At 32.8% G+C, this 18720-nt stretch overlaps 1 protein-coding gene and 2 long non-coding RNA genes across 3 annotated transcripts; 2 read left to right on the top strand and 1 right to left on the bottom strand.

Annotated features, from left to right (window-relative positions):
- Nucleotides 1–854: 854 nt before the first annotated feature.
- Nucleotides 855–3586, top strand: LOC148309387 (nuclear receptor binding SET domain protein-like). Its single transcript, XM_088260200.1, has 4 exons — nt 855–980; nt 1748–1856; nt 2344–2568; nt 2772–3586. Exons 1-4 carry the CDS (start codon nt 888–890, stop codon nt 2897–2899), a joined length of 555 nt encoding a protein of 184 aa, XP_088116326.1. The 5' UTR covers nt 855–887; the 3' UTR covers nt 2900–3586.
- A 2532-nt stretch (nt 3587–6118) lies between these two features.
- Nucleotides 6119–9107, top strand: LOC148309386 (uncharacterized). The gene is made up of 3 exons (XR_015837541.1): nt 6119–6254; nt 6624–6800; nt 7960–9107. It is a non-coding gene; the product is annotated as an uncharacterized LOC148309386 (long non-coding RNA).
- A 151-nt stretch (nt 9108–9258) lies between these two features.
- LOC148309385 (uncharacterized) lies at nt 9259–12264 on the bottom strand. The gene is made up of 2 exons (XR_015837542.1): nt 11783–12264; nt 9259–11645 (listed from the first exon to the last, which is right to left on the bottom strand). It is a non-coding gene; the product is annotated as an uncharacterized LOC148309385 (long non-coding RNA).
- Nucleotides 12265–18720: the final 6456 nt, after the last annotated feature.

Genomic DNA, 18720 nt, shown 5'->3' with positions numbered 1-18720 from the left:
GCCTACATCCAGCAGTGGAGGTCAGAGGGCTCGTAAAGAAGAAGAAGAAGAAGAAAGATATCTTGGGAAAATTTAATAAATATGTATTTCGTAGATAATTTAGTGCGATAAGCGTTTTGTCAAAATTAAAAATAAAATTAAAAAAAAACATTACGAGTGCCACATTATAGAGACACCCGAGAAATTGTGACTTTTCAGGTCAAACACTAGTTGGGTCCTTAGGACCACTTATTCATAAAAATTGAAACATTTTTTTAGGGTTTGCCTGAAAAACGTTCAATTTCTATGCGTATAAATTCAAATGAATTGAATTTAGAAAATCAGGTCCGAATCAAGGATTTAATATACCCGGTACAAAAATCCGATATTTTCATCCATTAACCTAAATGTGTTCACTGATTAAACCGAAATTACGTTTTGGAATTTCACCAACACTAATTGATATATAATTGCGTAGGTGGGTTTTTTTTTCGACTTTTATATTAATTACATCTGGCAACCCCGGTAACATAAACTCGGCGGTTGGAATTTGAAAACCAGTTGGAATCGGGAGCGTCGAATTGTGAGTTGTGATAGTCGTGTTTCTGATCGGAAAACATTGAAAAAGGTAAAGAACTTTTCTAATATTAATTTTTGGTAGACACGAGCGCGTGAACTGTGAACTACAGACTCGCTACAAGTTGTGGATTGGCGCATAATTCCGTTTAATAAGTTGCCCTTTTTCCGAATGAGAGCAGGTTAAAATGGTTTTCAGAACTGATGATTCTACTTTGTATTCATTGTATTCATTTAAGATGGAACCTGAAGGAATCGATGTATTCTGCGTGTGTGTCGACCACGAGGAAGGAGAAAACTGCACCGCAAAGTGTGCTCTCTTCACTGAAAGCATGCGAAAAATTCATGCCATGCGGAAGAGAAGCTTTGCAGAAAGAATTCGCGAAGAAATAGTGTATACGGGAAACGACGTAGGTGTGTCGAAGGTAAGTGATGCATTTTTCATTTTTTTGTCCATAAAATCGCACCTGAGTATTTTCAATTTGACTAATTCGAAAGAGCCGCCATCTTGAGATGGCGGAAGGTAGGATCTTTCATGTGCACGGACTTGGGAAAGTCGTTATAATAATAATAATGGCCAATTTATGCAGCGCCGTTTTCGCAATTTTTCAGTTTTACAATTTACACGTAGTTCGTGTCGAAATGTAACGAATGCCTATGGGCTGAAGTGAAAATGAAAATAAGAGATAAACATTATTTTGAAAATGCCATAACAAGGCGATAGGATTGCCACAATATTTTTTTTTGTATTTTAATAATAAAATATAATTTAGTAGACTCTTAAAATCAGTGTTTGATTTTTTATTCAATAATTATAATTAAACAAAGAACGTACAAAATATGGAAACTATCATAAAAATCTAAAAAATGAGTTGTTTATTGCAATGAATGACTACAAAAAGGTTGGGTGTTGTATTTGCAATTTGAACCATATACGCGGGGATACTTTTTCAACACTGTCGGCCAAACACCAACTAGGTACTCAGTATCTCAACGATTACCATTTCGACACATTGACGGTTTCAAGATTTTTTTGGTGATATTTTTGCTCGCTACACCCGAGAAGTAGTTCATTATATCCGTGAATAAATGTATGGAGAAAATCAAAAATTAAAATGTCAATGAATGTTTCTTCGTTACATCCGTGCTCGTAATAACCGAGTTGGACTGTAGTTTTAATTTTTTGTTACAGAAGGTATGGAAGCATATGAACGTACCCTGGTGCCTACACTGCGGACGGCAGAAAGACTTAATTCCGTGCCCTATCTGTCCAGCATCGTACCATGAGGATTGCAAAGGCAGTAAGTATAACCTATTATAAGTGTCCCAAATACTTGTACACAAATCTGGATTACCTCCTAATAGGAGTTAATTTTCATTTTATTTTTTGACATCTCATCAAAGATGAAGAATATGGAAGTCTGGGCATTTCGATCCCTTTACACACGTGTAACATTCACTAATTCTACCCATTATTGACAACCACACTACTCAAATTCTTGGAAGTTCTATATGTTTCTGAATTGGTTCAAATCTATATATAGAACTTTCAAGAATATATTTACGCATACACACACACACATATATATATTTTACTTCATTTGAACGTGGGTGAAATTCAGTCAGTGGCTGACAATACATAGTAGTGAATGGACAAGTATAACCTCTAGTGAGACGTCGACCAACGGGCCAACAGGAGTAATCCATAGTCCAATTTTCATTCACCATTAAGTAGCCGCTCTTACGAAAAACGATCTTACGAACTGATGAAATTGACAATGTGTGCAGATTTTCCCTGTCAACAATGCGATGAAGGCGGCATGATACCATTCGGGGGGCTCGTGTGGTGTAAGGTGGCGCACTGGAAGTGGTGGCCAGCCTTATTGCTGCCGGTGGAGCTCAAGCCGGCCGCGCTGGGAAGGCGGCCCTCCAAGCGCCACCACGTTGTCCTCTTCTTCCAGGAGGCCACGTACGCTTGGGCCGACTCCAGGCGTATGTGTATTTTCTTGGAAGGTAATCAAAATCGCTCGCTTCTATTTCTGAATTTAAACAATCGCAGCTTAAATCTCATTATACTGTCTAGAAGTACAATCAAATGCAAATTGTACACACAAAAAGTACACTTAAATCTGTGATCAACAATCCAAGTGGTAAATCATACGAGGAAATACGCCATCCGGATGCAATTCTTAACTAATTTACTTTCTTCATTTCAGAACACTACCTTTCCTGGATCAGGAAGCCGGCAGGCAAACTGTTGGATGCTTTTGATGAAGCCATGAGAGTAAAGACGACTATTTTTGATACTAAATTAGACGCTTATCCTAAAGCATTACGCAATTAATTATAAATTTAAAATATTACTTTTTTCTATTTTAATTACTTTTCATTAATATTTATAACACAGCGTATGTATGTATAAATGCAATATGCGTATTGTAAGGTTCATAATGTGTAAGGTTCCAAAGACGTAAAAACAGTCCTGGAACGCCTTTTTTGTGATGTCCTCGAGCTCCTTCGTCGCATTTGTCTTCATTTCGGGAATCGCTTCAAGTCTTCTTCCTTCCGAAGGTCTTTCGAGTTTGGGGAACGACAAAAAGTCGGAAGGAGCGAGTTCGGGCGAGTAGGGTGGGTGGGGAAGAACAGCGATCGAGCGTTCTGACTTCTTAACCCCCAAATTGGACAGTTTTGGAAGGAAGAAAATTTGATACGATTGCCGAGATTGAGCCGAATGCGACGAAAAAGCTGAAGGATAATACAAAACAAGTTTTCCAGGACTGTTTGCAAAAGTGGAAACACCGTTAGGATAAGTGTGAGCGTCGGAAAGGCGAATACTTTGAAGTGGACCCAGATAAATTTCCTTCTAAATATGGTACATTTTGTTTCATGACGTCAGTCTACATATTAATTGAATAGGCCAAGTATTTAACTTTATAAACTTACACATATTATAGGCGATAATACACTAATGTGTGTATTTTCTTAACACTGTTCGACTTAATAAATTTTAAAAATAAAAACCTTTTTTTATTTCAATCCAAATGAAAGCCTTATCATTTCTTCAGTCTTATCGTAGTTACTCTTTTGAAGTTTTACTCTCGTTGGCCCGCTTTAATACCGTACCCTCGAGGCAGTGACGGGTGGCTAATGTAAGAAATAATGGGTTCGGAGAGGTGGTTGTTCACAAGCTAATGCTACAAAAAGTTAATACTACAAATGTTCATTCCAACCAAAGACTAACTAATTTGTATAATTCCAATTGACGAACTCATGTTACAGGTACTGCCAAAAAAAATACTTAACTACCTAACTAAAAATATTTCTATATATTGTTGAAATTCCAAAAAGTCTGCTTAAAAACATAATCCCAGTTAAATCAGTGGTTTTAAAATGAAAATATAACAATTTTGCACCGGGCACATTAAATCCTTGATTTGGACCTGATTTTTAATGCTCTAAAAGGTTTGAACTCAAAAGTCAAACCATTAACGTGTTTTAAAAAAAAATATTTTCCACAAAAATGTTTATATCCACTACATTATCTACAAAATGAAATTAATTTCATTTTGACAAGACATAGACTTTCTGATATATCAGACCTTGCTTACAAAAATCTATACAAATTCCTTTGCACTAATTTTACTGGAAAACTATTGAAGCTCTAACAAAACAATTTAATAAATTAATCTCAAAACTATATAATTTATCAACAAAATAAGATATATTTCATTATTGTAAATGAATTATTTCCCGATATACAGCTCTCAGCGTCCGGTATCGCGAGACATTTTACGATGCAGCCTCATGTATGTATAAGTTCTGTTTGGGTCAAAATATATTTCTTTTACGAACATGAGCCAACGTCGTCGGATAGTAACTGGTACAATATATATTTAAAAATAAATTCTTTTTGATATGCCATAAATTCAATACTAATTGACAGTTGAAACCTTATTCTTTATAAAGAAAGCCTTATTATCCACAGCACCACAACCAACATCTCCACCGTCATGTACATTTGTATATTACAATAATCGATGGCAGTGTCCACAAACCACCATATTACACAATTAATCTCTACATATGACAGTTAAATAATAAACGTAAACAATCGCTCATACAAGATGAAGGCGATCAGTCGTTTGTTTCTTCAATTAGATACAAGAATTGAGACCTAAATTCTAGATAACAAGTAACCTTAACACGATGAAGGAACCGCAGGGAGAAAGTTTATCCAGATTTCAAATAGTCTAATGATGACAATTTAAATATTATAGGTGTCTCAACTTAACCTTCCAGCGGGCGCGTTGTCATAAAATTTATGACAAATGCACCTTATCGCTTCCTCCACCCTTACCACTTGATTGCAAGCATCGAGCTCCGAGCTATTCGAGGGTCAGTGTCTCTCTTAACTACAGACGTACCTAGTGCGCTAACAAGTTTTTGTTTTTCATTCAAATTTGGAAATTTCCTATGAGCGTAAATTTAAAAAAATTGTTCTTTTAAGTGTAAGTATATGGAAAAAAACTAATTTTCATATTTATTCTTCGTTTAAATCGTTTCCTTTATACTTAAATTTATTTAAGATGTGTTTTAACACGAAAGCATATCAGACCAACTGAAAAGAAGAGATAACAATGGAAGAATTTTTAATTGGAAAAAATTAATTTACACGAAAGGCATACATATATTTTTTTTAAAGTTCATTAATATTTTTTTATTACATAGCAGCAATTTCATAACATTTTTGTAAAGAAAATCCAATTTACATACACAAAACTTGATATAAAATTAATGGCCCGCTGGAAGGTTAAGATGAAAATTTATCGTTTATAGACAAAATAAGATAAGAAATAAGTCTGGCCATCCCAGGGCTTACGATTTAGCTTTCGGCTCGCTTAAGTGGTGTATAAAGTATACACTAAGTATGTAACATTCATCATTCTGACCATTATTGAATATCCATATTGAATTATTTTTCAGATTTATTATACATAAATATATACGCATGTCTTCTTCTAACCCCCAACCACTTTATATATATGTATATATATATATATATATATATATATATATATATATATATATATATATATATATATATATATATATATATATATATATATATATATATATATATATATATATATATATATATATATATATATATATATATATATATATATATATATATATATATATATATATATATATATATATATATATATATATATATATATATATATATATATATATATATATATATATAAATCCTACGCTAACGACTTCAAAGCCTGGATTGATTTTCTAGAAAGATTTTTTCCATCGTTAGTAAATTTTAGCTTCATCTATTATATTGGGGAAAAGCAATTGACAAAATATTTTTTTTTTACACATCTTTTAATAAATACTTTAGCGCTTTAGGTAGGTTCCATGATAAATTAGAATTTTGTCTATTCAAAAAATCTGTTCTTTGGAGATTCTACCAGGCGCTCAGAAAAAGGTGGAGTAATTATTGTCTATTGAAAAAAATAATAATAACTTCTCTATGCCTGAAATTGACGTTTGAAGTAACATATCGAGTATAACCTAAAATAACAGCAGATATAAAAAAAAGCTATTGAAGTCGTAATTGTATAATTAAATACCACATATCAGTTCAAGCAGTGTGGGATGAATTTGAAATTATTACTTTTAACGTAATTCACATATCCTTATTTTTAACTATTGGTGATAAACATTTTGTGCTTGAATTTCGGGTGTTTTGTGGTATTTATTTGACAAATCGTAAAGGCAGAGACTGTCCGGAGCATTTCATCGTAACGTAACACGTTACGCTGCGAGCATTCAGGCAGTCAGTACAGCGAGCCGAGCGCTCCATCCATAGTTGATGCTCGGTGATGCTCGCCGCGAGCGATGTTACGACGAAATGCTCCGGACAGTCTCCACCTTTACTTATCGAGTTATGAATTTAATAATTATCTAAAATTATCAGTGGCATTTAACATTACAGTGTTATTGTTGGATCGACTTGTATCGCTGTACTGATTTTGTTTCCTAATTTGCAGATCAGCTATGGAGAAGTGTGGAGATGATGCCACGGGTCACGTGCAAGTGAAGCGGACTGGTGAGGTTTATATTTTGAACGCTCGAGTCACCCCGGGGCTTAAAATTAGGAAGAGGGCTCGCACAAAAGTTTGCAATTGTAGAATCCTGCAAATTTGAAAATTGTCCAGCATCCTGAGGTCAGTTACATTAACAAACTGTTGACGAATATATTACAATTTCACGTTTCAATCAGGCATCAAACTCATTTCCACCAATGGTCACATTAAGTATCACACATTAATATGTTCCGTTGTTGCAAAATGAAAATAATTTGATTTTATAATTTTTTTATATAATAAAATAAAAATAATAAAAACCCATATCCGCACCCCAATGGTGCATAGGGCACTGCTTCATATAAACGCAGTGTTATCTTGATCGTTTACACATGAAGGAAAGGTGATCAGCCCTCCGCTTCAGGTACCAGTCCAGGGTAATATTGAATAAATATTACAGTGAAAAAATCACTTATATTTTTTTCACCCCCCCCTGGGAATCGAACCCGGGACCTCCGGAACGGTAGCCGAGCATGTTGACCATTACACTACGGAGGCGGACAAAATTAATAACAATTATTATTAGTGTTCCTTCCAAAATGGTGTACTTTTTAAAATAAGAATTTGTGTATTTTTTGAAAATATAATATTCATCCATAGAAATTAATATTATGTAAGGCGTAAATGTATTCGAGAAGAACAAAGAGACGCAGTTCATTGACTTTTCAATGTTTATAATACTTTCCCCATCACATGTAACTCCCTTAAAATAGTATGTAAAGGTTGGAAGACCAATATTTTCGTGCTCAGATAGATAATAATTTAAACTTAATACGTCACGCTCTTTGTCTTTGAGTTTCAGGACTGAGTATTATTTGAATGGTTTGGTGACGTGTTTTCCTTGTATTTATACTCAGTACTGTTAAGAAGCGAAACGTGCTTCACTCAATTTATTGGCTTCGCTTTGCTCTTCTCGCCCTTATAACTTTTATAATCTTGCAAATAAATAATTGATCTTCATTTGCGTGTTTCCCTCTTCCCCATCATCAGTGTTCCAGTACCATTAGTCGTTACGATTAGTTTTCAATGACGCTAAGAACATTTTTATAGATTACTATACTTCATAGGTAGTATTACGCAATAAGCCAATGCTTTTAATAAATATTTAACAAAATATTGCTTATCGTGTTTGACATATTCAGTTTCTGTCCCAATTGTGACTTCCTTATTTCAGGAGGCTGTACGGGTGCACCGAAAACCTATTGACCGCATCCACAAACTGTAACTTGAATTGTTCTAGGACAACGGAGATTGGAAGGGAAGACAAGGGAAAAATACCCGGAGTGGATTTTCACGTAGACGTCGGAAGAACTTACTCGTGAAGAAATGTGTGAAAATCAGTTTTACAAATAGTTAGCTGGTAAAATACATTTTTATGTATGTAGAAAAATTTGCTTACTTATTGAAAATCAGCGAATTTGTCTGTCACAGCTCTTTTCGATACTCTGGATACGTATTATGCATTGATTTCATAAGCAGACAGATATCATTCTCTATCTTTTCAGAAAGGGGTGACCAGTGCGGTTGAGTATTGGATTAATGCAGTGGTTCTTGGAGTTACCGAACCCCACCAGTTTCATATGCGCGTTCACCAAACCCTTAATTGGAAAATTAATTATATTTTGCTCGACATCGTATGAAGCGATTAAAATATTGAGAGAGATATCACACAACATACTATCGCAACAGTTACAATTTGACTATTGGGCAGCAGTGTAGCCAAGAAATCACTTCACTTCTCTATTCTATGTGATTCCCCGATTTTCAAAATCACATTTCGCAATTACGACACATTGTGACAATAGATCTAGTACATTTGTTGTACAGTAAAAATAATGTATGATTGTTTTAGCGTCGTACAATAAGTCAGGTTCACCCTTTCGAATTATAAACTATTGGATAAATGAATATATTGTACGTCGTATCACTTATCATATCGTACAATAAGTCGGGTTCACCATTTTAAATTATATACTAGATCCATTGGATAAATGAATATATTGTACATCATATCATTTTTCATAATATCGTACAATAAGTCGGGTTCACTCTTTCAAATTATATACTAGATCTATTGGATAAATGAATATATTGTATGTCGTATCACTTATATCTTACAATAAGTCGGGTTCACCATTTCAAATATATACTAGATCTATTGGATAAATGAATATGTATATTGTACATCGTATCACTTATCATAACTTGCAATAAGTCGGGTTCACCATTTCATACTAGATCCATTGGATAAATGAATATATTGTACATCGTATCACTTATCATAACTTGCAATAAGTCGGGTTCACCATTTCATACTAGATCCATTGGATAAATAAATATATTGTACATCATATCATTTTTCATAATTTCGTACAATACGGTGTGTGTTGTGACCTCTACTGAACCTCTGGGGTTTGATCAAACCCAAGTTGAGAACCACCAGATTAATGTACTGAATTTAGAAATTTCAATAAATCAAAATCGACCCATCAATGATATACTGATTGTACTAAAGGTTTTTAATAAATAAATAAAAAAATATGCAAACAGTGTTATATTTTCTCTTCCCGTATACAATTGTTTGTTAACTAACACATCTGGTAAGTAAGTAACACAAGTAATCTGTCGTACATAGATATAGCATAATATATACAAAAGGTGGATAACAAAGCAAAAATATCAAACAAAGAGAGGTAGGCAAGTTTACCCGTAATACACTGGCAATAAGTAATATCTATTGTACCTAAAGTAGGGCACACAGCAAAAAGCTTAACAGCGAAATCACAGGTAATATGAAAAATCTGCATTCTTTAGTCATTGTGCTTCCTGAAAATTGAGTGATTTTATGTATTGAATTTATTCTACATTTATTCATGTTTTCTCATTTATACTACGGCTATCACAGCATTTCTCTGAGGGAGTAGGCAGAGACGATGAAATCCCACACACCTCTGTCCTGATATACACTCCTAGCTTCCTTCGCATCCATACATCTAATCATACACGCCCTTTGTAGTCATTCTCTAGTTACCAATTTGCTCCATATTCCATACCACCTGAAAGAACTTTTTCCAATCTTTTAATTACCTCTTGTTCAGCCTTTTATATTCCTTTCTCATTTATGAATTTTGGAAAATGAGTGAAAATAATGATTAAATACTTCATTCATTCAGCGGCCATCGCCATAGGGATCAGGCACGTGTTATTCACATTGTTCAGTATACAGGCAGATCTCAACTTTCGCATATGATAGGTTCCTGAAAATGTGTGCGAAATTTAAATGTTCCAAAGTAGAGGGATGTAAAAAAAATAAACACAAAAAATTGTACTCTAAACTATGTGTTTAAAAAATTACTAAGTACATTTAGAATACAAATTATATTTTCTTAGTAAACTTGTCAAAAGTTAGTTGTATTTTACTATTTTTTTTATTTTCTTAATACAAAGTTCTGTAACATGAAGTACGTACTACATATTACGGATCGCCCTACGCACTTGAGATATGTGTTGAGATCACATTCTTCCATAATTTTTTTTAAATGTCTTGAGATGCGTTTAAGGTCCTTATGCTTTCTTCAGGTTCTTCTTCCTTACTTTCAGTTTGTATATTATTTTCGTTCTCTTGTAAATTTGTATATTATTCTCATAGTGGAAACAAAATATTTTTGCATTTTTGCCAAAATATATGTTTTTTTTAAATGTGCGAAATAGCGAATTCTGCGAAAGTCAAACGTGCGAAAGATAAGGTCCGCCTGTATTGAAATTTGCCAAATAACTATTTTTCTTTAACCGCTAAGGAACCTTAAAAAAAAAATTCTTTTCAAAAACGTAAGTGTATACTCATTATTAATATAACTATTTTTACTAATACACAGTGTTTCATTAAAAAAATAGTTTTGTTGAAAATTCTGAAAAATCGACATGATTTCGGTTTGAAAATTGACTAAAATATATATCGCTCACTCCTTTCAAGAACGTCATAAATCAAAAAACTTGATTTTTCAGGAGAACGTTTTTAAAGTTTAAAAATATAATACAATGTGTTAAAAATAAAAATCAAGCCACTTATTGAACTTTTTACTGTGCAACAGATCTTTTTAGGTAAAACCTGAAGGTTTTTTCTCCATTTGAAAAATATTTAGCATATTAAAAAAAAATTAAACAATACCTTTTCTTCAAAATGTAAAAACAACACTTTCTGCCCTGTAGCGGGTAAATATTATGTTAAAAATATGCCTCTTTTGCTGGGATATAGTACATTTTCTGGGCATTCTGAAAACATGCGCAACTGAAAAACGACAATTCTTGAAAGGAGTGAGCGATATGTCAATCATGTGATGTATTACTTTGGAATATTTATACATATTCTAAGCATCTTTGGTATTCTCAGTGCCATTAGAGTAAATGGCAGAATTACGGCGGAATTAGAGTGGATTCCGCCACTATCTTCACGCGTCTAATCCAGAATTTCAAGACGGAAATCATCAGATTCTGAATCAGAATCGGATGTTTCGAATGGAATGATTTTTTGTTCCGAACATATGTATGTATGAGTCGCAAACTTTACTGGCGCGACAGCTAAGTCAATTACATGCGAGATTAAGGTAAGAGTTCCCTTTCTTGGGAGTTGATCCTCCTGCTGTACTTGCACAGCCTTGTCTGCTTGCATCCTTACATCGGGGGTTTGTGTAGAGACATCTATTTGGTTGCCTGTAGAACATTGCTTTAACTGCAGCTCCGAACTCGCTTCTGGCACCAACTCTTTCGTGGTATTAGTATTACTTTCGTGGTATTGTATTTCCGATGCCCGACTTGGAGTATGCATACTTCTTTCTTGGCAATGAAACTTACGAGGGATGCCTTTCTTTTTTAATCGCATAAACCACCCATTAATTTAGCCCGCACGTAGTTTTCAACATCTTCCAGCTGGAATATAAACGAAATAAACATTAATAAAATAATATTTAAAATTAAACAATATAAAAATAAAAAAATAGAACTGATTTATTTGATGATGACTTCTAGAATATCGAATTTATAAATATTTAAATCGAGATACGTACGGCAAAGTAGTCTTCGCATCAATGAAAGTGAATTTTACGCGATATGTTGTGTTTTTTTATTGTGTCATTTCATAGCACGATACCATTTCAGTCGTCTTTTCGTCCATCTGGAAGCCCAAAATTAGCTTATCTGGTGTTTTTATTGTGGTGTTTCACACATCGAAACCAAACAGTACTTATATTTGTATGAAAACACGTTGAATTTCTTTTGTTATAATATCACAAACCAGTAAATCTGTCAAAAACATAAAAAAGTAATCTACTGACAAAATTTTGTGAACTGTCAAACTGACAGAGAAGGCGGGAAGCAAGTAAAATTCCGAAACGATTTTTTTCTCTCGTTCAATCGCGACAACCACCTGTGGAATATCTTACTAGGAGCACATAAATATACAGTAGTAAAATGTTTCATATGCTCTCGTTATTTAAATGGATGAACGTCGTTTCAAACGCAGTGAATGTTTTTACCGATTGGCTACGTATTAGCACCACAGCACAATTGACTAAACGGCCGGGAAATATAGCGAAAATAAAATGAACGTACTTTCGGTACTCTAGTTTTATTTTTTATAATGTAACAAAACAATTAAATTATAGTAAAAAAGTTATTTTATAAGAAATATTTAGTCATGAGAAGATAAATTTTATATATATAAATATATATATATATATATATATATATATATATATATATATATATATATATATATATATATATATATATATATATATATATATATATATATATATATATATATATATATATATATATATATATATATATATATATATATATATATATATATATATAAATATATATATATATATATATATATATATATATATATATATATATATATATATATATATATATATATATATATATATATATATATATATATATATATATATATATATATATTTATATATATATATATATATATATATATATATATATATATATATATATATATATATATATATATATATATATATATATATATATATAAATATATATATATACATTTTTACTGTTTAATTTAGTTCGTTTAGTCCTAGTATCTCTCTCTCTCTCGGTGCCTACTTCTACGACTACACCTTTAGTTTAAGGTTCTGATTTATTTGGCCGTTCTCTCTGCTATTAAATTCAATTAAAAATATAAAAACATTTATATAGTGCAGATGGAGATAATAGAATGATGCAGTAATTATTTGCTAAGAAAAAGAACCGACTAGAAAACTAAACAAACGATACATATAAGGTATTAATATAATACAAGATAGATCCAAACAAATAAAACGAATTAAACAATCACGTACTGAACCAACTGCTAAATGTCATGAAAAATTACTCCGTCAAATTCTGCGCGAATGGTATAAAATCCAGAGAGAAAAATTTCTTGAAGCTTCAAGTATTCCATAGAGCTAGAAAACCAACAAAATATTTCAATGAAAAATTGCTCCGTCGGTTTCTGTGCGCCTGGTATAATAAAATCGAGATGAGCGATATTTTGATACCGGTGAATTTTACCGGTGACTAGATAGATACCGATATCGGTCACCGGTACTACCGGTGACTCGATTCTCAGCGAATCAGCGGCCTGGACGCTGCGTCGCCGGTAAACCGCTCAAACTGTGACTTACCGCGCGGGAACGCACGAAGTGAAATACAGTAAGGGCGTTTGTGCACTACACGGAATTAAGCCGCTTGTGCACTACGCGGAATTTTACCGTCCGGCAGTCCGGTTTTGAAAAATGAAAGCGACTACGACAGTTTAGCGTGATCGGATATACGCGCAACGTGTTCACGCACCGATCCGAAGAAAGATGGACAAAAGCACAAGCTAATCATCCGTTTTATATGCTAACTGACGTTCAAAAATTAATAAAAAATCCAATCGATTATATTTTACATCAGAAAAGGCATATGATGATAGAAAAATACATAAAAAATGATAAAAAATTGTTTTTCAGAAAAAAAATATTGATTTAAATCATCATTTAGTATGGAAATACACAAAAAATATAATTTTTGGGTTCAAGAAGCTCCGTTCTACGGTACATATGTGAAAACTGAATACATCTACATGCATATATTTAATAAAACATTATTATTTTTAGAAGTTATCATTTATTCAGACATGTACATAATTATTTATGTGTAAATACTGATTAAAATTCAAGTAAAAACTACTTATCAGTTACGTTTTGAATATTGAAAGCATTAACTTTGTGGATCATATTGATATATTATTTTGAGAAATAAAAAGACTTTTTTTTTATCCACTCACATTTTTATTAACCAACTAGTTTGGGCAACAACCTGTTGCCTTCTTCAGGGTTTAATTTATAAATTACCCTTCCCTTACCAAAAACTTCCACGCACTCTGTACACCATATGAAAATACGATTTAAAAAATATGATTAAAAAAATAGTATTTAACTCGTAAATGTTGTTTTTATTGTGTATTGCGTAGCGAAAACGTCAACTCCAAAACAAATTATCTGCGAAAAACATTAAAGAAATAATAAATAATATATTATTTTAAAAATCCTCACCTTTGTTTTACATGTTCCCGTTATTCTCAAACTCCACCCCAAACTCACCCCTCCTCTCATTAACGGCACAGATAATTAATCCAGATAATTGATAAGATAATTGATTAATATAATCCTTTTATTGCTTTAGTTTATATTCAAACTCGTAGATGGAAGCATCTGTAGCTTTCGAAACTAGTCGTTAAAAATAAAAATAGTACTCATGTGGTAAAAAAAACAGTGTTTTCGTTTACAATTTAAATATATCGTAGTCATACAGGAGAAAGTGACCAACTGCAGTTTTTACCAAAACGTGATTATTAACTATTTGACATCTTACTAGCTTCATACTGCCCTGAAAAAAATCCCAGAGCGATTTTGAACTTGGAAGTATAATATTTTGACTTGTTAAAAATGACTGACTGCATTGATGTTTATTTTCTTTACAAGCAAAAGTGACCAAGTGACAGTTGGACATTATTGCTTGTTGTAACAATTTTCAGCGTCATGAAGTTAGTTAAAGTTCTGTATGAAACATTTGACATTTAAATGTTTTCACACAAAAATAATCACATTCGTGAATACATTATTTCTTTGTTTTTAATTGATGACAAAAGTGTAAAAACGGTTAAATGGCCCTCCTGAACATTTTACGTTTTGTCAGTTGGTCACTTTCTCCTGTACGAGTACGATATTTCAAATGACGTCGAAATTCAGTGCAGGCTGCAGCGCCGGGGATCCTTGCCTAGATGATTCTGCATCAGATCCGGGAATGCAGTTAGGACAGCTTTCAGTGTAGCGCTGGGACAGTCTCTCGAGACATCGCAGCAATTCCTGGTCAAACCTCGACGAAGGAATTTCTAGCGAGATACGTGTCAACGTCGTTAGAACATTCTTTCGCCCAGGCTGAACCAGCGAAAATTTATCAGTCCAACACCATCCGCCTTTGGTCACCTGCAAACGTCACCACTTTAGACAATGGATCACTTCCGTTCCAACACCGCGAAATGGACAAAACAGATAATTTAAAGCCTTCAAGCGAAAGGCCTACTCCTGATTACACAAATCAGTAACTAGAAGCCGCACGCTTCGAGCGAAGAATCTTCTCGCTCATATTTACCCGCTATAGGGCAGAAAGTGTTGTTTTTGCATTTTGAAGATTTTGATTTTTTTTTAAATAAACTAAATATTTTTCAAATGGCGATAAAACCTTCAGGTTTTACCTAAAAAGATCTGTTGCAATGTAAAAAGTTTAATAAGTGCCTTGATATTTGTTTTCAATACATTGTATTACATTTTAAAACTTTGAAAACGTTCTCCTGAAAAATCAAGTTTTTTGATTTATGACGTTCTTGAAAGGACTCACTCCTTTCACGATACGTGTACATAAGATTAAAAATAAGTATTTATTCCTTATTATACCCTTGGTCTTCGTCAGGACAAGAAATACCATAACTATCAGATGAAGTCCCCATTTAGTGTTGGTTGGAGTGCCGATGCTCCCCGCCCAGACGTATCTGTACCAGATCCGGAAATGCAGTTGGGACAGCTTTCAGTGTACTCCGGGGCAGTCCTTCCAGCCATCGCTGCAATTCTGGTCAAACCTGGACGACAGAATTTCTAACGAGATACGTGTCAACGTCGTTAGAACATTCTGTCGCCCAGGCTGGACCAGCGAAAACGGCTTGGTCCAACACCATTTTCCCTCGGTTACCTGCAAACATTTATTTTTGTATTTTTTATTTTTATTTATTTCAAACATATTACATACATAAGTCATATAGTCATAAGTCATATAGTTATATACATATAATATTCCCGATGAGTAATTTCTATTTCTCATTTTGGGACATGGGATTAAGGTTAACAAGACTGGAACACAAATAATAAAATAACCTTTTTTTTAAGTAACTAAAACTAATACTAATATATGGCAAAATATTAAAACAATAAACAGGTATAATAAATAGGCACAAGAAGCATATTTAAAAGAAATAAATGAGAAAAACGTAAGGTAAGAAGCATATTTAAAATAAACAAAAGAGAAAATACAACAAATGAGAAAATGTAAAAAACGTTTAAAAATGTAAGTTAAGAACAAAATAAGAAAATATGACTAATCACTACATATATATCTTTTCATAAAGTACCTTCTCAGATCATTTATTTTGGATCCCTGAATGGGTTTTATTTTATATCTGTTAGGCAGCTGGTTAATTGGGTATTGGCAATATAATTTAAGGAGCTTACTCCAAATTTAGTAGTGTTCATCGGCTCCACATATATTTTGTTATGTCCTCGTGTAACATCACTTTAGACAGAGGAACACTTCGCTCACTGCTTTCAAGAACATCATAAATCAAAAAAACTTGATTTTTCAGGAGATCGTTTTTAAAGTTTAAGAATATAATAAATTGAATTAAAAATAAATATTAAGCTTTTGAAGTTTTTACTGTGCAACAGATCTTTTAAGGTAAAACCTAAAGGTTTTTTCTCCATTTGAAAAATGTTAAGTTTATCAAAAAAAAATAATTAAACAATACCTTTTCTTCAAAATGCAAAAACAACACTTTCTGCCCTGTAGCGGGTAAATATTAAGTTTAAAATATGCATCTTTTCTTGGGATATAGTACATTTTCTGAGCATTCTGAAAACATGCACAACTGAAAATTGTCGATTTTTGAATTATGACGTTCTTGAAAGGAGTGAGCGACTTGCATTCCAACACCGCGAAATGGGCGAAATAGAATTTCATAGACAGGTATTTTGTGCTGGATAAGTAGTACAAACGACTTATTAATCAATACAAAAACGGTGTTTTAATAAAAAAATTAATTACGTTAAATATTACTTAAGTTTAATGAATATTAAATCGCGGACTATTGATAACTGGGCCATAACAACATAATTAAAAAAATATTTTTTATTAAAAAAATAAAAACGGAGTATGATCATGTTTCTAAGTCTGTCTGTGTCAGTTCGTGTGGAGTTGTATTGTCTGAAGGCTGGTTGCAAACACAAAATGAAAGCATATTGAAAAAGTATTACGGAATAGGCATACTAGAGATGTCGCTCACTCCTTTCAAGAACGTCATAAATCAAAAATCGTCAATTTTCAGATGTGGATGTTTTCGGATTGCTCAGAAAATGTGCTATATCCCAGCAAAAGAGGTATATTTTTAACTTAATATTTACCCGTTACAGGACAGAAAATGTTGTTTTTGCATTTTGAAGAAAATATATCGTTTAATTATTTTTTTAAATATAGTACATATTTTTCAAATTGAGAAAAAACCTTCAGGTTTTACCTAAAAAGATATATTGCACAGTAAAAATTTCAATAAGTGTCTTGATATTTATTTTTAATACACTGTGTCATATTTTTTAACTTAAAAAACGTCCTCCTGAAAAATAAGGTTTTTTGATTTATGACGTTCTTGAAAGGAGTGAGCGATGTCTGAAAACTTATTTCATTTTCACACGGCTGATTCGTTTTGTGCAACGTCGGCCACATCTGGCACACGAATTTGATATTCGATTCGAAAAGTTATATACTTACATTATACGATACGAATATGTGTGGCGTAATCTGAGAAAAAATTATTAAATCATTGATATCTCAACATACGTAAAGAATATTATGGAAGGCTGGGAATTTACAGGGCTTGTAGACGGTCATGATCAGGTTTTTATAATCATTTTATACACGTGTGACATTATTTTTTGACATCTCATCAAAGATGAAGAAGAATATGGAAGTCTGGGCATTTACGGGGCTGACGGCCGTCATAGGCTGGTTTAATTGATCACTTTACACACGTTCACCAATTCTACCCATTATTGACAACCACACTACTCAAGTTCTTGGAAGTTCTATATATATGAACCAATTTTGAAACATTATTATTGAATCACTAGAACACTAAAACTATAGACATCTATTGGTGAGATGTAAAGAAGCTTTTTATTAAGCAGAAACTTTCATATTAGTATGTGAAGTCCGAATTATGAGATTATTATACACACATGAGAAACGCCAGAAAATATCTTTTTCATTTTTATTATTTAAGCTTATAATTTGACCAGGTAATTTATTTACAACATTTTGAGTGTGTCCAAATACTTGTTCACAAAATCTGCATTATCTCCAATTACAGGAGTTAGTTAAGATGAGATGTCGAATATAATATGAAAATAGCTCCTGTAATTGGAGATAATCCAGATTTTGTGAACAAGTATTTGGACGCACTCAAAATTTTGTAAAGAAAACAACACTACTCGAATTTCGTTGAATTTGTGCTTTGATGATAACTTCTTTGCTCTTTATCTTGGCTTTGGACAAGAAAAACACTTTAAAACGACTTCACCATTCAGTCCAGGCTGCAGCGTTGGGATCCTCG

Source organism: Brachycentrus maculatus, unplaced genomic scaffold, assembly GCF_059751285.1.
Source record: "Brachycentrus maculatus isolate JH-2025_06_01 unplaced genomic scaffold, ASM5975128v1 h1tg000126l, whole genome shotgun sequence".
Taxonomy (NCBI): domain Eukaryota; kingdom Metazoa; phylum Arthropoda; class Insecta; order Trichoptera; family Brachycentridae; genus Brachycentrus; species Brachycentrus maculatus.
The sequence above is the reverse complement of the archived record's forward strand: the minus strand, read 5'-3'. Positions and strand labels throughout refer to the sequence as shown.

What these genes read in the sequence shown, in the direction of transcription:
- LOC148309387 (XM_088260200.1), top strand. Translation starts at nt 888, where the DNA reads ATGCGAAAAATTCATGCCATGCGGAAGAGAAGCTTTGCAGAAAGAATT. An exon ending in CCATGAGGATTGCAAAGGCA is followed by an intron (nt 1,857 to 2,343) that starts GTAAGTATAACC and finishes CAATGTGTGCAG; the next exon opens with ATTTTCCCTGTCAACAATGC. An exon ending in TATGTGTATTTTCTTGGAAG is followed by an intron (nt 2,569 to 2,771) that starts GTAATCAAAATC and finishes TCTTCATTTCAG; the next exon opens with AACACTACCTTTCCTGGATC.